The 22,680-nt window shown below is 32.7% G+C and overlaps 1 protein-coding gene and 1 long non-coding RNA gene across 2 annotated transcripts; one reads left to right on the top strand and one right to left on the bottom strand.

Moving 5' to 3' along the window:
- The first annotated feature begins 2,217 nt into the window (after positions 1 to 2,217).
- Positions 2,218 to 21,127, top strand: LOC127732791 (heat shock 70 kDa protein 12A-like). The gene is made up of 5 exons (XM_052241969.1): positions 2,218 to 2,291; positions 3,469 to 3,773; positions 17,785 to 18,003; positions 18,829 to 18,988; positions 19,910 to 21,127. Exons 2-5 carry the CDS (start codon positions 3,471 to 3,473, stop codon positions 21,052 to 21,054), a joined length of 1,827 nt encoding a protein of 608 aa, XP_052097929.1. The 5' UTR covers positions 2,218 to 2,291; positions 3,469 to 3,470; the 3' UTR covers positions 21,055 to 21,127.
- Positions 11,930 to 17,016, bottom strand: LOC127732898 (uncharacterized). The gene is made up of 3 exons (XR_007996494.1): positions 16,827 to 17,016; positions 13,641 to 13,703; positions 11,930 to 12,415 (listed from the first exon to the last, which is right to left on the bottom strand). It is a non-coding gene; the product is annotated as an uncharacterized LOC127732898 (long non-coding RNA).
- Positions 21,128 to 22,680: the final 1,553 nt, after the last annotated feature.

Here is a 22,680-nt window from a genome sequence, read left to right as displayed (position 1 = left end):
CAGACACGGCTTCCTCCGCCTCATTTTTAGACTTATACCTCGAATTTGACATAATCTGTCATCTCAGTACCAGAATCTATGACTAACGAGACGATTTTAATTTTGAAATTATCAATTTCCCCCACCTTAGTAGCAATATACTGACTTCTCCTGCATATGGGATATACATTTCCCAACTCATTCGGTATTCAAGAGCTTGCAGCTGCTACTCAGACTTTATAAAACGTCACCAGTGTCTGAGAATATTTAAACAAATATCTGGCGAAATATTCTACTTAAAACAGTTTAAATCGAGGGCAAATTACGTCCCACATCGGATTTAGGTTATAATGTTACATAACAACAAATTGTCAGGTAAAGGAATCGTGTCAAACCAAAAGCCATCAAGTGACATTAACATCCTGTGTACACATGTTTTTTAAAGTTTAGATTAAGTGATAACAAAAGTTTTCTGAAATGTACAAATAAATATTTTCTCTTTCCCGTGTACACTACCAAAGAAATATATATCATAAAAAACTTCAAGAAAATAAGAATATTATCAAAAATTCTTTGATAAGTTGATTTTTGCTTTAAATAACCAAATATTAATGTTTTACGATAATTTATTTAAAGAAATACCCTTATTCAAATTTTATATATATATTTAATAGATTTTTTTTATTTCATAGAAAATTAAACGAGATTTCATTGCATATGATTTTTGTAATTTATCTTTTTAATTCAATGTTTTAATCAAAATCAAGACATTAAAAAAAATCGATATTGAAATTTTAACTTCTGTACAAAAATATGTTATTGCATACATTTCAACATTGTATAACCCGCCAATATTTATCGACAGAGTTATCGGTCCTGAATAGGACTGATATAGTTGGGTATGGCTATTTTGACAACTCAGAGTGAGACCTATAGTGTAAAGCATATCGCATTGATGGAATTTGGAATTGATTATATTGTGAGTTCTAATCACTAAGTGAGACAATCAGCTTAGAAATGTATATAGTTTCTGCAAATATCCACCACTGCAGCAGACCATTTGTCAGCTTTGATACTTGAACATGAACAGTGTTCGATTTTTTGTACTGAACATTCAATTGAAAGATATGCAAATGACAGTTGTTTGTCCTATATCATTATTGTTTAAAATTAATTTTGAGACGTCAGTATGCAACAGTTGCATATGCGCAAAAATTAGATACAATACATCAATATAATTATAAAAAAGTGCAATGTATAACCAATATAAGATAAGATATGTGGCATGATTGCAAATATAACAACTATCCAACATAGTCTAAATAAAGCAGATTTAAGCAAATATATGCCACCGTTTGCATGGCCTTCAACAATGAGCAAAACCCATTTCGTAAAGCCAGCTATTTAGGCCTCGAAATAACAAAATGTGAAATAATTCAATTCAAACGAAAAAATAAACGGGCTTATTCATGACAAAACATTAATGGAAAAACAAATCTGACAGACCGCAACCAACAAAACCCACTGAATGACAGTCTCCTGGCTTGGGACAGTCACATATTAATTGTGACGGGGTTAAGCATCTTTGTGAGAAATCAACCATCCCTCCTAACCTGGGACAGTGGTGTAACAGCACAACATTAGAACAAACTAAAAATCAGATGGAAATGGCTTGACTTATCGAAGCACAAAAACATTGCATAAAAACGAAAGTCACAAAGAACCGATCTACGAGGACTCGCAGATATTGAAAGCCTATAACAACTAAAACTTCATTTCTCAAGGGAATTGACGACCTTGTGATTCTTTCCTATCATATGCGATGGACGTTTTGTTTTTATCTTTCCCGTATGGCTGTCTTGTTGTTAATCATAATAGTTTTTCAACGGAAGGAGGTCCACCATTTACACAAGAATGGAACGCAATTGATGAAATCCCTTTTACAACATTTGGGTTTCCATCTCTTATCCTATCAAAGATTTTTTTTTATTTCCATAAAGGAGCAATGTTGGCAACGCAATTATATAGTTGAAGATCTGCTTCATAGCTTGTCCGATTGTACGGAATTGGAGACAGGTTTCTTTGATAAAGGGAAAAAATAATTTGATATGAAAGGATAGGCAGTTTTATTTCATTTTTCTTGATGCTAAATTACTTATAGTTTATAATTAACCAAAAGGATTTGAATCAGTATAAAGAAATATAACTCTGATATTTCATTTGCATTTAACTTCCTTGATTTATTTCTATTATAGCCAAAAAGTAAAAATCCACCAAGTTGTCATAACAAATTAGAAATTAGTATGAAAGCGGTAAGTGATGAAACTGTATTGATTCAGGCAAAATTAGAAAACGTATCATAATAATAATAAAAATTTCTAAAGTTAAAATTTACTTTTAATATGAAAATAAGAAGATGTAGTATAATTGCCAACTTTTTACCAGAGACCAAATGACATAGAACTATAGGTCACCGTACGGTCTTCAAAAATGAGCAAAACCCATACCGCATAGTCAGCTATAACAGGCTTCGAAATGACAAATGTAGAACAATTCAAACGAGAAAACTAACGGCCTGGTGTATGTAAAAACAATGAACGAAATACAAATATGATATACAGCAACAAACGACAATCACTGAATACAGGCTCCTAACTTTGGACAGGCACATACCGAATGTGGCGGGGCTAAACAGGTTAGCGGGCGCCCAACCCTCTTTGTTTGAGTTGTGATATTATATCCAAATACCAATGGACGATGTTGTAAACAAATGTAGGTCACATTCGTTAGTAAGCTATAAAAGGCATCGGCATGAAGAATTGTGAAACAATTCAAAAGAGAAAACCAAAGTATTGGCATGTAGAATTGTGAAACAAGAGAAAAACGAACAGCCTGATTTATGTTAAAATAACAAACGAACAACAAATAAGGAACATTGCATCTTAATTATCGTCAATTTGTAATTATAATATAATAGAGGTAATCGTAATGAAAATAGGATAAATTGTTACCAATAGATCTTTTCAAACACCTGCATTGTGTTTCATTACCTCACATCATTAGAATCGTTTGTTTTAATCAATGTTGTACTTAAAATACGGTATACTCAACAAGAAAGCAGTTCGACCGTCTATAGATTGCCAATTATGATATTCATGAAAAGGATTCAAATAAATATTGTGTTAAAGCTGAAGATATTCAAATCGATAATTTTGATTCAACTCCAATGTAATGCTGCAGCAAAAATAGAACATTGTGTTTTATTAACAGTGCATAACGAGTCAAGCCTCAGCAGAAACGAAGATATTTTAATTCATTTTTAGAAAATAAATCAATACAAGCTACTTCCTTTTTTACTTTCGTCATAAACTTTAAACCACAATACCTTTCATTATATATTGAATATAACTGCTCCCCTAAATACGATACGACCGACATGACATGTCTGAATGTAAATCGATATTTAATTATTCAATTATTCACAACCAGAAATGGAATCCGACAATACAGTATTAGTGGTTGGGATAGATTTCGGGACCTCTGGATCCGGATACGCATTTTCATTCAGACACGAATACAAGAACGACCCTTTGAATATTTCAACATATTCTTGGACAGGATCTGCTTATAAAACTCCGTCAAGCATCCTCATAAAACCAGATCAAACGTTTGATTCCTTCGGAGACGAGGCTGAAGAGAAATATAAAGACTTGTGCAACAATGGACTGGATAGAGAATGGTTTTTTCTCTACGGATTCAAAATGCAGTTGTATAAAGCTGTAGAGAACGGTCAGGTGGGTTATACTTATTTATTAAATGTTAAAAATAAGTTATCAATTATAACAACTTCTTTGACTGCCAAGATACCTAATCGACTGTTGCTTTTGCTATTTAGCCGTCCTTATCATGCAGTGAGGTATGAGCTCATGATCTGGGTTAAAAACGTCATTGCGATTACAAGATGAAACAAAGCAACACAATCGATGTTCCTTTGTTTTGTGGTTTTGTTAAGTGTGTGTATGGATTTATTGTCGTGAATTAACACACTATATCCCTTTTTCCCCTATTATCGGACAAATAGCAAAACCGGACTAAAAAGCATGTATCGGACAAAAAGCACCGTATCGATCGACTGTTAATGCAACTAATGTATGGCAAGCTATACACTTTTATGATTATTTCTTGTCTCAACAAAATGTTGAGCTTTAGAAAAACATGCGGTAATTCACGGTTGTGATGATCAAGTGACATCGAAGCGGAAAAAAGCAGTTGCCAACGAAGAGTTCCACAGTTTTTAATGCTTTATTCAACAATTACACAATTTTACGAGTCAATATTTCAATTGTACAGTCGGACTCATTTTTTTCCTCCACGCAATCAGCAGGTAATTTTGTAATTGATGGCCTATTTACTGATTAACCGAGTGGTTTATTTATTCACTTTCTGTGAACCACAGAACAAGACAGAATGAGAATGTGTAGCAGTGCATCTTTTCCGGTGGTGTTTTTCACCCTTTTGATAACTAGCACTTTTCATATTCCGAACTGGTAAAAAAAAACTTCATTTTCGTTTTTCGAAAAAAATTGTTAGGATTTTAAAGGGGCATTAGCTGTCAAATTAATGGTCACCGATTTGACTCATATTCTTATATTTGATTTATAACATACAAAAACGTATATCCAAATTATAAAAAAAAGTAAAATAAACAATAAACAATGTATGGACTCGATCATATGTATCAGCATTTTTTGTGAAGTAGTATTTTAGTCTAGACGCCATCTAATTTACCATCGAGATGAACTACGAGGACTGCCGACGATCATTTAACCCGATATTAACATAACTAGAAATATAATTAGATAGCACGTGCAATTGGATTTTTCTAGATTGGTTTGATTTCATGTTATAGGCTAAATAAATATATTAATCATCGTTTTTACCTGTGTAAGAATGAATTTTTGTGGATCGAATCAGTCAACGAAATGGTTCACTCTCGTTTCATTTTCAATGCTGAAATTATTTTGGAGATGCGTAATCCATCTCCAGCTAAGGGGTTAAATTTTGAAGTCCACATGAATACGGATTCAATTGAGGTTAAATTATTGACTTGCAAGTCAATAAAGTACCAGCGATGTTTTGAGTTAATTTTGACAAATTTGGGCTAAACTGGCTGTTTATAACGAAATATTATTTCAAAATTCCGCTTTTTGTTAATACTTAAAACAAAAAGAATCGTATCTTCTTTTTTTGTCTAAATCGTAGCTAATGCCCCTTTAAAGTTTTGTTTTCTCACATATGTATGGACAATATGCACAGATAGAAAGGTTGAGCTTGAAGATCCTACAACATGTGTGTGTGTAGTTGAACATTTTGGTTGGAAATGGTGAATATAAGTCTTATTTGAATATAATTAAAATGCATTGACCATTTCAATGGGAAAAAGAGAAATGTTGATACTCTTTCTCTTAGTTTCTATATCTACTTGTACATGGGTAATCCGTAAAGAATCGGTTGAATCATCACACGAATATGTTGAAATAAAGTTGTGTCGACCAAAATGTGCTCTTTTAAAATCATATGTATATGTGTTTAATATATATACAGATACCAGTGCAGATAAAAACATGAGTGTTGATTTACGAGTATCTGTGTGATATATGAGGTGGGCCTTGAATACCTCATAGTCATCAATATCCAATAGGCTAGGCGGTAGTTCATTCTAATTTTTGATGGTTCTTACTTAGAAGCTATGTTTTCGATGGTCAGTACTTGATCCTAATCTGACAAATGGTTTTGATGGAACTGACGGGTCATTTATTGCAGTCATCAAGTATTCTGGAATTGGGATTGCAATTAGTTGGTGGATTACTTTGTGAAAAAGGAGTAGCCGTGACGTTGTTCGTCTCTCCTGTACTTTTGGTAGTTTTAGGTCCTCTAATAAGGATGTTACTATGCCTGGGTCTCGAGAATACTACTGCCTGATGAGTCTGGCTGCTCTTGTTTCGACCATTTCCATTTGTTGTATGTGTTTTTGGAGATTTGGGTCCCAGACACTGCTAGCGTTTTTTGTATTTTTGGAGATGTGGGTTCCAGACACTGCTAGCGTATATAGAGTTGGTCTTACTAGGGTTATATATGGCTGACGTTTTATATTCATTAGATATTTACCAAGATTCCGTCGTATAAAAGCCTACTGTTTTGTTTGCCTTTGTAGTAATATTTCCGATGTGGTCATTCCATGATAAATTGGTTGATAGCTCCACTCCTATGAATTGATTGTGGTCGACTGTTCCAAGGATGTGTTCCTCCATTTCATATAGGTATATTTTTGGTTGTCGTCCAGTTGTTATACGTAGTACAAAGCATTTGGTTGGATTAAATATCATTTGACATTTTTTAGTCCAGTTAACCACGGTGGTCAGGTCCCGCTGGAGTTGAAGACAATGGTTCATTGATTGTAGAGCTACTTAAATTAGGCTACCATCTGCAAATAATCTAATTGAGGATTTTTTGTCGATACATATGATCACCTATGCCATTGATATACAAAAGGAATATTAACAACCCAAGCACTGTGCCCTGTGGTACGCCAGATTTTACATGTACAGACGCTGATTCGTCCCCGTCTACTAGTACTCTCTGCTGCCTAGTTGTCAACCACGACTTCAGCCACCCATGGATGTTTCCTCTGACTCCATAGTGGTATAGTTTATGGAGGAGTCTGTTGTGGAGTACGGTGTCAAGTAGTCAAGTATTAATAAGTCCGTCTGTTGCTTGTTATCTAAAAATTTGGTTATTTCTTCAACAGTCATTATTAGCTGTGATCTCTTTTGCCGAAAGCCGTGTTGGAAGCCTGAAAGGATATTGTTACATTCCAGGTGTTCCATGATGGGTTTAAATTGCTTCACTTCTTTACATGGTTCTGATGTAAGCGATACCGGTCTATAATTTACTGGTTTTGATCTATCTCCTTTATTGAATAGTGAAGTTACATTTGCAGTTGTCCAATCGTGCTGGACTTGTCTTAGGTATAATGATCTTTCAAATATGTATTTCAGATAAGGAGACATTTCATCTGCTGTTCCCTTTATATTCTGCAGGATATTTTGTTTGGACCACTATAGCTTTATTGATATTTAGCTGTTTTAGTAGCTTTGCTATTCCTTTTTCTTCAATTTTGATGTCTTCAATCTTATTGATGGTACCTGGTCCTATGTTTGGAAAAGAAGCCATGTCTTCCTCTATAAATACAGACTGGAACTGGTGATTTAGTGCTTCTGGATGCACTGTCTTCTTTCATTTGTCCAACTATATTAAGTGTTGATACACCACTACTCTCCTGTTTTCTTGACTTTATATATCTTCAGAATTGTATGGAGATTCCTTGCTTAGGCGATAAAAGAAATAATAATTCAAACACTCAACGAGTCTATGTAAATTCATACAAATACTTAAATGTTTCAAAAGAGAGGCGGAAGATACCAGAGGGACATTCAAACTCATAAGTAGAAAATAAACTGACAACGCCATGGCTAAAAAAGAAAAAGACAAACAGACAAACAATAGTTCACAAAACACAACATAGAAACTAAAGACTGACCAACACGAACCCCACCAAAAACTAGGGGTGATCTCAGGTGCTCCGAAAGGGTAGGCAGATCCTGCTCCACATGTGACACCCTTCGTATTGCTCATGTTAGTACAAACCCGGCCATAAGTCTAATTCGGTAAATTACATTAGGGAAAAGGGGACGGGATTGTAATTACGACATTAGGAACATCTCCGCTATCATCTATGAAACGGATATTCCATAACGGTCAACCAACTCGTGATGGCGTCCGTAAAACTTACAAAGGGATGAATTCAACTTCACAACTTGGAACTCTTGGTTTATTAGCTTCCTTGTGAGCAGCAACCCTCTATCAAAAAAATCATGATAGGAAAAAAAACCCTGGAATATCGTATCAACTGGGAGATATATACTCAGTATGCAGGCGCTGCTGGAATGTTGCTACATAAAAACGGAAAGTTCACAATTGGGAAGCTGAAATCATCTCTTTTTGTCGTAAAGTTTTGTTTTCAACCGACCCTCATTGTCAACTGCTAGATGTAAGTCAAGATATGATGCAGACTTAACTGTATCTGCTGTATCCTTTATCTCAAGTTCGATGTGATAGATGCGTTCAACATAGTCACCAATTTTGAATTATTTAGTGAGAGAACATCATCTATATAGCGGAAAGTAAAGTTAAAGGATACTGCTAACTTCTTTTCTTTCTTCCTAAACAGTTCCTGTATGAAGTCAACCTCTTATGAATAAAGGAACAAGTCGGCAAGAAGAGGGGCACAGTTTGTTCCCATGGGAATGCCGATTGTTTGTTGAAAAACACGTCCTCCAAACGTAACAAATATGTTGTCAATCAAGAAATCAAGTATCTTGATAATGTCAGTTTCAGAGAATATTTGGTTTGAATCAGAGTGATTTTTTACAAAGTAGGATTTATCCCTCCCTAAGACAAGATACTTGTATATACGTTGGCCATTCTTTTTTATGAAACAAAGCAGGACCAACTCTTTCAATTTGTCTTTTAGTTTGGAATGGGGAATACTTGTGTAAAGTGTAGAAAAGTCAAATGTTTTAATACTATTGCAAGATGAAAGAGTCTTATATTTATGCACTCTAAAAGATCTTTGGAATTTCGTAGTATCCACATCTGATTCACGCTACCTCTAGAATAGGTAGTTTCACAATAAATTTGAAGCCCGGCTTTGATTGCTGATAAAATTAATGTTAATGATTTAGAAAGAGGTTTCGTGGAGCACTTGGAAGACCCAGCAATATACCGTTGTTTGTAAGGACACTTATGTAATTGAGGGTATCCAATACAGTGATGGAAGATCCAGTTCTTCATCTTTGGTTGAAATTCCAAAAGAACATAGAACAGACCCTATGATTTTCCATGATTTCCTCTTTAGTAAGTGTCCTGGGGGTATATGTTGAGTTTCCAAGTGAATTGTCAATACCTAATTCCTTTATAAAGCAGTTTATGTAATGTGATTTACACACAAAAACTATCTTGTTTGGGGCTTTATCTGAGGGGACAACAACATATTTGTCAAGGAGGTAGGACAAGTGTTTTGCAACATTTGGGTCTTTAAAGATTGATGTAGCATGGGTATTAATAGACCCATTCAGTTTCATAATTCTGATTTGTATCAACGATCTCGCAGCCTTAATCAATTCGGAAAGAGTATCTACGTCTTCTTTCTCGCGTTTAACCCATTGCCTGGCATAATCCTTGACTGAATCCATCAGTATTTTGAAGTTGTGTTTCCAATTGATGGATTTAGGGTCACGATATTTCGGGCCTTTGGATAACGCATTTCGCAGAGAAGTGTTACTGACAATGTTTAGGTCACCGCTAATAACGTGTATGAATGGGGAACTAGCACAGGTGCAATTAGGAGGTTTAGACTTGAAGTCGTCAATATTGAGATCCTGCAACACGTGTTTGTAATTGAAAATTTTAGTTGCAATTGGTTTGGTATAGGTATAAGAAATGATAGGTACAGACTGATCTTTAAAATAGGGAGGTATTTTCGAGTAAACTGATTTATGACGAAGGATATTGCCCAATTTGATGGCATCGAGACCATGTTGTCAAAGGAAAGTTTAAGAAAGGATCTTTTCTCCTTTTCTTTTCTTTTCCTTTCACCAAGACCTAATAGATACATATTCAATGTCTATTTGACAAATAATACAAGATGGTCTTGAATTAAGATACTAGGTCCTGATGTTGTGTATCTTTTTTTTTTTTACTTTACAGCTTTTCCTTTATTTGTCTTTGTCTTTTGGTCAAAAGACTCTTAAAGTGAATCGGTATTTATGCATCCAGCTATCGGATTTTTGGCTTTTGGCTTTGGGCGTTCTTGGTGCAGACGGGTCGAGAGGTGCGATTCGGATGCAAGAGGTTTTTACAGTGATGTTTTCATTTATTCACCCTTGTATTTATATTTTACTTTAATTTGTACTTTATCGAGAAAGTGCAAACTATATATACTAGTATTACATGTACTATCAACTACACAAACTTTTTTGTCGGCATCTATGTCAGATTCACTATCAATTACAATAACTTTCTTTGTTGGCGTCGTTGTCAGATTCACTATCAATTACAATAACTTTCTTTGTTCGCGTCGTTGTAAGATTTACTATCAACTACAATATATTTTTGTTGGCGTCTTTGTTAGATATATTTGTATGTGTGTTTGAATTTTATTTGTCTGTAGTGATTTATGTCCGTGATGTATGTTTACACAGTTTCGACTGCTGGATACCAATTGTTGTCACATTGACCTTTTATGTCTTTTTGGCTTGCTCACCCAATTTTGTCAATATAAAGTTAAGTTATAAACAACTATCATACAAGTTGGAGGATTAGCTAGTATAAAACCCGGTTTAACCCACAATTGTTTTCGGAAAACGCATGTTCCGGCTTAAAAGGTAAAAGAAGAACAAATAAAGGCTTTTCATGTATGGATTCATCTTTAATTGTACAGTTTGCATCTGATGTGTTGTTCTATGTTGTTTATTATGTTGTTGTATCTATATGTAAATCGCACGATATTAGAGTGGAAGGATGATTTCCATATCAACAATACCCAGTGGCGGATCCAGAACTTTTCATAAGGGGTCGGCGGTGGGGGTGGTTGGGGGGGGGGGGGGCACTGACTGCTATAAGAGTGGCCCCGCTACAGTCATGATTCAGTGATTCCCTATATAATCAACCAAATTTTTCCCACAAAAGGGGGGGGGGGGGGGGGGGGGCGGCCCCCAGGGCCCCCCTGGATCCGCCTATGATACCGTAAAACAAATTGTGTATACACGCAACCCTAGAGTCATGGTAAATGAAAATCCAAATCATTTAAAAATACGTGTCAAAAATGTACCCTGTTCAGCTGATGATGGACAAATTGAACGCGCATTAGAATACCATGGGTGCATTGTGCACAAATCGTATCGAGAACGCCTTCGTGTAGATGGTGAGCTGACTAATTGTCAAACAGGGGATAGAATTGTGATGTGTGATCCTGTCAGCGAACCCCTGCCAAGATCTATGCTAATAGGCAAATATGTTGCTACAGTCTTGCATGCTAATCAAAATGCTTCAGAAGGTCACAAAATAGTATGCAGAAAGTGTTTACAGACAGGACATAAGGCTATGCAATGTCCTAACGATTGGATATGCCTACAATGCAAACAACCTGGTCACAGGCAGGCCGACTGTCCTGAAGATTTAAACACTTCCAACTCCTCTAGTGAAGATGAATCAGATGCCAATGATGCCGACACAGAAGACACTGAAGTCCCGCCTGCTCATGACGTACCTCAGCCTTCCAACTCTGGTGATGTCCTTGGTAATATTCATGCTAAAGAAAATGCCCAATCAGGTGATAACCATTTACAAGATAAAATACAGTGCGATCAAGAAATAGTGAATGATGGAGAAAATGTTGAAAAAAAAAAGCCAAAACATAAAAAGAAGAAAAAAAATACAGAACCCGGTGGGAATATTGAACAATATTTCAAGGGACAGACAGAAAATACCAATACCCCGGCCGCCAAAAAAAATGGAAAAAGAAATGCCAGCACGCCAACAGAAATCAAACACAAAGAAGCTGTCCCTATTCAAAAGACAAAAACTTAGGGCCAGCTGTAAACGGAAATGTAACCAAACCAATAAACCTAATACAATAAATCAACAATGAGCTACAAGTGTAAATATTTGTATATAATTGTAATATTTAGCCTGTTTTTATATAACAAAAAATATAAAAATAAAAATGAGTGTGATGTAATTGAGGATTACATACATTCAAATGTGGATGAAAATAAATCAGTCAAATCTGAAACAAACAAAATGATGTATAAGAGAATACAAAAGTATGTCAATTTAAAATACTTTAATTATAATTATATTAATCTAATACAAAACAATTGCAGTTTGTACAATTTTTTTTTTAATAGAAAAGAAAATATAATAATTATACAGAAATTTAAACATTTTATAACAATTACTCCCAAGAAGAGAAAACAGAAATCTTGGGAAAAAATAAATCTATTAATAGTACCTATTCTGTGTCCAACAGGTAAAATCTTGTTTATGTTCCAGATATTGAACTCTACAATTTATTACCCAAAAAAGCTCACATCGTTTTATCCGTTTTATTCGCACAACTGTCATTGTCTATTTTCCTTTTGTTCAGTAATATGCTATTACATCCTTTTACTTTTTCCTGTTCAAAGCATGTCAATTCTTTATACGCAGAGCTCAATTTCCATTAATAGAACACCAAGTTTTACGAAATCACTATTCCAAAATTTACACGATAAGATCCAATTACTATTGTTTCTTCAGCTACGTTGTCTGGTGTCTAAAAATAGAAAACAACAGGTGTTACGAAATGAAGGAAATCAATTGTTTACAATATTGAAATTGACATGTCACAGCATTATTTTTTGCACAGCATCACAATGTAATAGACCTAATAATGTTGGAGACACATATGTCTCTGATAATGTGTTTTTGATTTTAATCAAATGTTCTGTAACAAATTCATTAGAAAATCTCTGGTTTGTATTATTTTTAACTTGTGTAATAATGCAAAATGAATATTGTATATTATTGAAATATGTGTATACATTTAAAAGAATAATCAGAACTAGGAGAATACAAGAATGTTGTTGGGTAGGCTCAATAAACATTCAAATAAATATATTATATTAACACAAACAAAAACTTATGACAAAAACAATTCATATATGTTCTTTAAATTGTCAAGGTCTCAGAGTAAAAGATAAAAGACATAGATTATATTTGTGGATGAAATATCAAAAATGTAATATTTTGTTTGTTCAGGAAAGTCATTTCACTGAAGATTTAGAGAAAGACTTAAATTCTGAAATTAAAGGTCAACAATATCATAGCTTTGGAACCTCACAGTCCAGAGGAGTTTCAATTTTTATTAATAACGATTTAGAATGCAAATTTATAAATATGTTCAAAGACCAAGAGGGCAGGCTACTCTTAATAAATGTTGAAATTGAAGACAGTATTTACACCTTAGTAAATGTCTATGCACCAAATATACCTAAAAAAAGAAATATTTTTTTCAAAAAAGTTAAAGAAGTAGTTACAAAAAATAGTCTAGGAATGGTTATAATTGGAGGAGATATGAATGACACTTTAACAAAAATAGATAACAAAAAAAAAATGTCAACACAAAATTCAAAACAAACAAAACCAGTATTTAGCCTTAAATCTTTAATTAAAACCCAAAAACTAAGTGATATTTGGAGAGAGCTTTATAGTAGGGAAATACAATTTACTTGGCGACGTAAAAATAATTTAAATGAAGCATCTAGAATAGATTTTTTCTTAACATGTCCTGAAATAAGAACTAAAATAGAATCTACTGATATTAGGCCAGCTATTATAACTCATACAGACCATCAGGCAATTTCAATAAAGATAAAAGGTCGATCAGACCAAAAAGGTAAAGGATACTTTAAAATTAATAATAGTATTTTAGAAAATGAAGAATATCAAAACCTTATCAAAATTCTAATCAAACAATATGAAAAGAAAATATTACTCACCAATGATATTGGTGTCAAGTGGGATCTGTTTAAAACTGAGGTTAAAGACCACACCATAGCATTCTGCAAAAGAAAAGCACAAAATAATGTAAAAGAAATACATATTTTAGAAAACAAATTGAAGAAATTAAATGAGGGTACAAACAAAAAATGTAAAAAGGAAGCTATAAACTCTTTTAAAGAGGAAATTAATATTATAGAAGAAAAACTTGGTAAACTATATGATTCAAAAACAAAAGGAGCACAAATAAGATCTAGAATTAAGTGGGTAGAAGAAGGAGAAAAAAAACACAAAATTCTTCTTGGGACTAGAAAAAGCTAGGCAAACAAGAAAAACTATAACAGCACTCAGGGACAAAGAGGGGGTGATACATACACATCCTACAGAAATACTAAATCTTGAAAGGGAATTTTATGAAGAAATTTATAAAAGTTCAAATCCCAATAAAAATTTTATAAAAGATTATGTTATGAATACAGAATGTGATCATGTCCTAACAGATAAAGAAGGCGATAGTATGGAAGGCTTATTAAGCACTCAAGAATGCACAGATTCATTATTTAAAATGAAACTAAATAAAGCCCCAGGAATTGATGGCTTAAGTGTCGAATTTTATAGAACTTTTTGGGAACATCTTAAAGAGTTTGCAGTCAAAACTTTTAATTTCTCATTTGATAAAGGGGAGTTAACAAATTCACAAAAATTAGGAGTTATTTCCCTTTTACATAAAAAAAATGATCCTCTCAGTTTAGACAATTATAGACCAATAACATTATTGAATGTTGACACAAAATTAGTTGCTTATTCACTTGCTCAAAGAATCATCAAAATATTACCCCAAATTATTCATGGAGATCAAAATGGGTATGTTAAAAACAGATATATAGGATATAATATTAGACAAATTCAAGATGTCATAGATTATGCAGACAAATTTAATATAGAGGGCGCTTTATTATTCTTAGATTTTTCAAAGGCATTCGATTCATTAGAGTGGGATTTTATGTTCTTTGCTTTACAAAAATTTGGATTTAAAAATTCTATGATGAGATGGATAAAACTTTTATATTCTGACATAAAAAGTTCAGTTTTAAATAATGGGTGGATTTCAAAACCCATGAGTATATATCACGGAATACGCCAAGGCTGTCCATGTAGTGCGATAATTTTTGTTATTGCTGTGGAGATTCTAGCTTGTAAAATTAGGCAAGACCATAACCTTAAAGGATTTGAAATCAAGATAGATGGAAAAACCCATACTTTAAAAATAAGTCAGCTAGCAGATGACACCACTCTTTTTCTCAAATCAAAACAAGATATTTCAAAAGCTCTTAACATGATTGAAACATTTGGTTCACTGTCAGGATTAAAACTTAACAGATCTAAAACGGAGGGTATTTGGCTAGGGAAACAAAAACATTGTAAAGAAAAATATGAAAATATAAACTTTACAGATAAACCAGTTAAAAGTCTAGGGATATATTTTGGGCATAACAAAGAAGAGTGTCTTAAACTAAATTTTGAAAAACAGCTAGAAAAGTCTGTAAAAATTATATCTAATTGGAAAAAAAGAAACTTAACCATGATAGGAAGAATAACAGTTATTAAATCTTTAGTTACCGGTATTCCTATAATTACTTATTTGGCTACAGTCTCAACCTTGGGCAAAGAGTCTTTAGATAAATTTAAAAAAATTATATATGAATTTCTATGGAACAATAAGACAGAAAAAGTTAAACGCACTGTATTAAGCTTCAACCAACTAGATGGCGGATTAAAAATGGTAAATATAGATAAATATATAGAATCTATTAAGATAGGTTGGATAAAAAGATTAACTGCTGATAAATTTCTTAATTGGATGGTTATACCAAAATTTTATCTAAATAAATTTGGTAGCAATCTACTTATCTTAAGAATGAATACTTATCATATATACTCGCTACCAGGCACTAAAGAGCTACCAGAATTTTATCTTGATATGATTAAAGTATGGTTAAAAAATAAAAATAATAAAACTAAACATCCAAATAATTACAGACTTATCCGCCAAGAAGTCATTTGGGGAAATCAATTGATCAAATTTCAAAAGAAAACACTACTTTTCCAAAACTGGATAGATAGCAATATCATTCATATAAATGATATTATTGATGAAAATGGAGTCTTTTCAGAAAAAATTATAAGTTTAAAATTAAAGAATAAATCGAATTGGATAGCTGAATTCTCAAAATTAAGAAAAGCAATTCCAAAAGAATGGTTAAAAATATTAAATGAAGAAAGTTCAATAAAAACTAGTGTTTTAACAAATAACTCACTATATATAAGTGAAAAAAATAATTGCAAACATAAACTAGAAAAATTAGATTCGAAGAAAATTTATACAATTTTAATAGAATATGATAAAGAAGTTCCAATAGGGTATCATAAGTGGAACAGAATATTAAAATGTGAAAATATACAAAGTGAAGCTCAATATATGCAAAAATTTATTCATAACTATTTAAAAGATAATAAACTGAAAATGTGCAGATGGAAACTATTACACTTTATTCTTCCAAACAAAGTGTTGTTAAAACAATGGAAAATAAGCCATAACTCTACCTGTAATTTTTGTAACCTTACAGAAGACTATGAACATTTTTTTGTAACGTGCCACTTTTTAGATGAGTTTTGGGGGGAAATTATAAGTTATTTGAAATAGCTAAGATTGGTAGACACATTTTCACTGAAAAAAATTTAATCTGGGGATATAAAATTAATGATGAACATTATTATGAAATAAACTTTTTACTTAGTTATTGTGTTCACTATACACAAAATACACTATTTGTCAGAATATAGGACAAAAAAAATCAATCTATATAATGTTTTTAGGTCAGAATTTAAAAAAGGATTATTATTACAAAAAAAATATATTAATATTGAAGGAAAAGGGATACTAGAAAAGATATATTCTTATATTTGACAACATTGTTATATTATTGTCAATATTGTTATTATATATGTAAATTAACAGAACGGTTTGATAGATGATCATTTCATTTTACAATTTCAATGAGTTTTGAAAGTGAAAGTTAACCACTTATTTCTACCACAAATTGATATACTATAATTTTAGATTATACGGAAGATATATAAATTATGCTTACTATATGAGACTAAATTTTTTTTTTTGTACATACCTTCCGTGCCTAATACAATTATATTTGGGAGACACGTGGTGAAAGCAATTAATCCACACAAAAATACAACAACTGAAAAACCGTTATATACCGGACAACAGAGAAATATATTAAACCACAAACCAAATTCCGAACACGCTAACATAACCCGTTATTCTGTTTTATTCTCAACATCTATCAGATAGTAGCAATTGATTGTATATTAAAGAAAACTGTTTTTTTTTACTATATATATAAAGTTCATATTCAGAATTATAATAGTAAAATAATAGAGAAATAATGTATTAATGATAAACAATGTATTAAAGACAAATAATATACATACTAACAAAATTATAAATATATACCTGAAGATACCCTGGTCTTAAGGTACTAATATACAGGGATCTACACTGAAATAGCTGTACCAGTGAAGAAATCTGTTAACAGCATGTGCAATATTGTTGTTGAATAAAAAAAAAAAAAAAAAAAAATTGTTTATAGACTTATTAGAAAGGACAAAAAAAATAATATAGCAAACGAAATCGGTGTGTAAATATACTTATACATCAGCAGATTAAGTTCCAAATTTAATGTATTATACACAATATATTTAAACGCGGGACGTTTTAGAGTTTGACAATTTATATAGGCAACTACCATTTTTGAAGACCGTGTTACTATTCACATGTCTTTTTATTTTTTTTCTGTACAGTATGGTTCCTTTCTAATCTAACCCATGTCGCCTTTTATCTATATTGTTTTCTTTTCTTTTACAATATGTCTGCAACTGTTTGTTGAAAAAACAAACAAGTGAAAGAAAGTAGAAACTTTTTCAACTCATTAACCCAATGATAGTCAGATGTGTTTTATTGGAATATTAATCCCTTCACACATTAAATTAATTTCTTACCCTACATGAGCATGCAAATAAACAGCATCATTATTAAATGTCCATCGTCCATATTTCTTTTCACAGGATGTGCGGCAGGACATACTTATGAAAGACATTACCGGGAAAAAGATTTCAGGCAAATTAGTTTTGTCTTATGCCATTGGTTACTTGAGAAAGCACGTGATTGACCAGCTTGAACACAGAAATACTGGGGTACCTGAAGAATATATTACCTGGGTAATCACTGTCCCAGCGATATGGGATGATGCATGCAAACAATTTATGAAACAGTCAGCTCAAAAGGTATGTAGGGTATGCAACTTTAAACCAAAACACGATATCTAAGATGAAAGCAGGTAATACATTTTGCATGTATTCTGACGATTTTCAAATCTCGTAAATCGATTAAGAAGAGACAAATCAATGTAACAAACAAAAAACAGAGGGAATCGCATGAGCTCAGAAAGGAGCGATACCGGGTGCGTCGACAGGGAAAGCGTCTCCTGCGATCTATTTACCATCCGCCATTCAAATCAACAGTCAGTCAAAATGTCATAAGACATAATCGGGAATATAGAACATAATTGGTAAAATTACAGATCATTCTACTTTACTGTTATCCAAAGATCTAAAACCGCGTAAACACGTCGCTAGCGATTTGAACCACCAACACAAAACTTATTTAGTGTCGATTTCTTCTTCATAACTCTGATGGATCAGTTTTTGTGTAAGGAGCACACTCCTGTTAATTATGGTCGTGAACATGATAAAACAGATATAATAACAAAAGAAAACAAAAGTCCGCGAAGATGGTACCGAAAACTAATATTAAACAAAATCAATTCAATTCCATAAAAATCTAGGATGAACTGAAATGCTCAAAAGGGTAAGTGGTTCAATCCTGCTCCACTTGTGGCACCCTTTTTGCTCATACAGTGTATCGATGGTGACAAGAATTTCAAAATACGATAAACGATACTTATTTTAGTTAACAAAAAAAAAAACAAACAAAAAAACCAGTTGAAATCAAATTTATAGATATTTAAAAAATTTCCAAAATATTCAAAAGATTCTTCTTGCACTTTGAACAATGTTTATAATGAATAAATTTGACGTTCTATATTTAAGGCCGGTATTCATTTGGAGAAATTTGCATTGGTTTATGAACCGGAAGCTGCTTCTATTTATGCTAAAAGTTTGCCTCTAGAAAGAGTAGCTGGCGATGATAACACATTTTCATTGAAGAGCTTTGAACCTGGGAAAAAATTTATAGTTGTAGATGGCGGAGGTTCGTGCTTTTTTAAACAACTTTAAGTAAATTAAGTTTAGAACGGAAAATGTCATTATACTTACCACAGGAAAGTATCCTCATTGGATACTTTTGATTAATTGATTTTACCAATATGCATCTCAAACTGTTCAATTTATTTGACTTTTTCCTCCGATCGATATCAAACGTATGACTGATGTCAGAGGTTTGATATCGATCGAAGGGAAACATCTCCTTTTATGCTTAAATATTTACACTTAGCTAGTAAAAATATTACCGGTTGTAAAATTCACTGTTTAAATAAATTATAGTATCTGAACATGCATATATAAAATCGAACTTTTTGTTTTCAAATAATTTTTATGACATTAAACGCTTTTCATTTTGATATTTGTGGTATTTTAATCCTCGTAAATCTCTCTCTCCATCTCAATATACGAATAATAGGGGATATGACGTATACTATCTTTGTTCAAAATTTATATGCTGTTTTACTTATAGCAGAGGTCTTTGAAATTTTGAACTTGAATTTTGCGAACCTAGTGTCATTTTCGTGCAGATCTTTTTTTTTTATAAAGATTTAACTAGTGATTCCAAAATTCAATTATACATCAGATAATATATCTCACTTATTAACTTATTCATTTTAAGGGCACTTAATGTTTTATGTACTGTTGGAATGGTATCAAACTTATATCCTTAACTTCAATTATATTGAAACGTGTGTGAATGGGAATTAAAATACCAAAACTAAAAAAATCGCATTTCAGAATTTTGCTAGGTTAACAAAAATTGCCTTTCATTATTAAAATTTAAAAGTAAATCGGAATAGTGGAAGTTTGCTCGTGCTAGCTTGCATGGGCATCTTGATTCCTCCTTTTCTTTACTTTAATGCATGCAATGTTTTAATTATAAAAAAAAACCTTATATACTTTTTAGGTGGAACAATTGACATATCAGCACAAAAAGTGGCAGAAAATGGTGGTCTTGCTATAATACATCGGGCATGTGGTGGACCGTATGGCGGTGAATTTATTAACCAAGAATACAGACGACTGCTTACGAAAATATGTGGTGGAGAGGTCCTTCGTCATTTTAAGGAAAACCATATTTATGATTATACAGATATGATGAAAAACTTTGAAACCAAAAAGAAAACATTTGTAGGTAAAAATGTCATAGTAAGATTACCAGTTACACTGTGTGATATTCTTTCCGAAACAACCGGTTGCAGTTTTTCAGATTTAGTACAAGACGGAAGCATGAAAGAAAATTTGAGCATAAAAAGAGATAAGTTAATTATCACAGAAAAAATATTTCTTAGCTTTTTTGCTGAATCGATCAAATGTATAGTTGAGGAAATAACAAATGTTTTAAAAGATCCACAGTGTTCTGGAGTCTCAACCATTATGATGGTTGGTGGATTCTCTGAGTCAGAAATAATACGTGTTCGAATAAAAGAAGCATTCCCGGACAAAGAATTATTCATTCCGCAACAGGGAGGGCTAGCTGTTCTGCAAGGCGCAGTACTTTACGGTCACAACCCTAGAATAGTGTCATCTCGTACTTGTACTTATACATACGGGGTGGCTGTCACGGCTCCGTTTCAACATGACGTCCATGACCCCAAAAAATTATTTATTGATAATGATGAAGAAATATGTGACGATATTTTTAAAAAGTGTTACACCATTGACGAACAAGTTGATATGGGGGAAAGACGAAGTATAGCTTTGACTTATAATTATGAAGATGAAATCAGACAAAATGAAAGAAAAAAAGATGGCAAAGTAGAAATATACGTTTCCGAAACCCCAAATCCAATGTACGTTACAGACAAAGGAACAACATTGCATGCAGTTATCTATGTGCCACCACCTGGTGGATTATGGCCACCAATTTCTCATGGAAGAGTTGAACTAGAGATAGGAGGAACTGAGATGATTGGTACTTATATTGATAAGATTACTGGGGCAAGAACATCTACCAAATTTGAATTTCTTCCAAAACAGGAAAACGAGTTTCGACGTAGGTTATACGATCCGCAAAATGTTTTGCTTCAGTCTGACGACTTGGATAGTTAGTTGTATCGTTCATCGTACAATACATAACAAAAAGACATTGTAACTCACTGCAATTAAAAAGAATTACAACATATTTTTTTTTAATTTACTTCAAAGTATACAGACAACTAATTTGTTGTGATTTATAGCCAGAGATTGATCTGACGTCTGTTCAGTTCAGATTTATAGCCAAAGATTGATCTGACGTCTGTTCAGTTCTGATTTACAGCCAGAGATTGATCTGACGTCTGTTCAGTTCTGATTTACAGCCAGAGATTGATCTGACGTCTGTTTAGTTCTGATTTATTGCCAGAGATTGATCTGACATCTGTTCAGTTCTGATTTATAGCCAAAGATTGATCTGACGTCTTTTCTGGTACTTATTTGGGTAGTGATACCAATTTCCAAAATAATTTCATTGTGTGATTTGATTCATTCACAACTTGACTAAACTTAGAAAATTTTGATAAATGTTATCGAGAAACATATTTCCTAAAATGTATCCTGTAAACCATTGGTTTTCAATATTGTGAGTAGGCAAAGAAGGACTTCCGAGATAGTAGAATTATTAATTTTTCTATAACCAATCGCAGATCAATGATCAGACGAGCTTTGTTTCTTCTCTAAAATTATCAGTAAAAGCAAAGTAGAAATTATTATAATTATTTACCATTTCTAAGATGTTCTCTCTGTTTTGATCAAATTCCACACAAAAGAGTAAGTAAGCTAATCATACGCGTTTGGAATAATATCGTGTAGTTTACTAATTCACGTCCATTTAATTTCATTTATAAGTAGTTCCTACACAGTCATCTTTAATGTGTTTCTTTTAAATCTCTAATCAAATCAAATCACAACATAATATTTAAATTTTTATCATTTACACATTACTTGCATCTTTTTGGCGAATATGCTACATTGTATAACAAAATCATAAAGTTCTATGTAAGCCTGTGCTAATATGTCACTTTTTAAAAACAATATATCTGGGTTTATAGGATACAATAGCTTTGATACAGTTTGGGCTTATATAAAAGAGGCGAACAAACAAAAGTCTTCATAAAAGAAAGACAAAATACACCATGATTAGAAAACACGATTGATCAACACGGGCCACAATCAAAAACCGGTACACTCGACATCTATTTAGTGTTCAGGATACATATTTGTTAAAAAATAATCATCTCTTTTAAGTTTTGCTATGCTAGATGTCGTCTTTTTTTTTCTTTTTTTTTTTTTCGTTTTTTTGGGGGAGGACAGCACTTGCAGCAGCGTTCATTCACAATTCAGGATTATCTGGATGACATGACATAATATTGCTATTCCATCATGGTAACAACAAGCAAAATTACTTTGACAGTAATGAATATCTTATGCTCATTGTGTCCCTTTAGCTTTGGTGCTCCCAGATGTTTTTGTCTCAGGTGTTCTAGCGCACTGATACTACAACCACTATAGTCCTACCGAATAAGACTATCAACGGGTTTGTACTTACATAAGCCACAGGACATATGCCACATGTGGAGCAGGATATGAAACCCTTCTGGAGCACCTGAGATCACATCCAGTGTTTGGTGGGATTCGTGTTGCTCAGTCTTCATTTTTCCTTGTGTTTTGTGTGCTGTTGTTTTGTCTTTTGTTCTTTTT

The sequence above is a fragment of the Mytilus californianus genome, unplaced genomic scaffold (genome assembly GCF_021869535.1).
Source record: "Mytilus californianus isolate M0D057914Y unplaced genomic scaffold, xbMytCali1.0.p SCAF_1, whole genome shotgun sequence".
NCBI lineage: Eukaryota > Metazoa > Mollusca > Bivalvia > Mytilida > Mytilidae > Mytilus > Mytilus californianus.
The sequence above is the reverse complement of the archived record's forward strand: the minus strand, read 5'-3'. Positions and strand labels throughout refer to the sequence as shown.

Coding starts and splice junctions, on each gene's coding strand:
- LOC127732791 (XM_052241969.1), top strand. CDS start 3,471: ATGGAATCCGACAATACAGTATTAGTGGTTGGGATAGATTTCGGGACC. Junction 18,004..18,828: donor TGAAACAGTCAGCTCAAAAG/GTATGTAGGGTA, acceptor TCTATATTTAAG/GCCGGTATTCATTTGGAGAA. Junction 18,989..19,909: donor TATAGTTGTAGATGGCGGAG/GTTCGTGCTTTT, acceptor TATACTTTTTAG/GTGGAACAATTGACATATCA.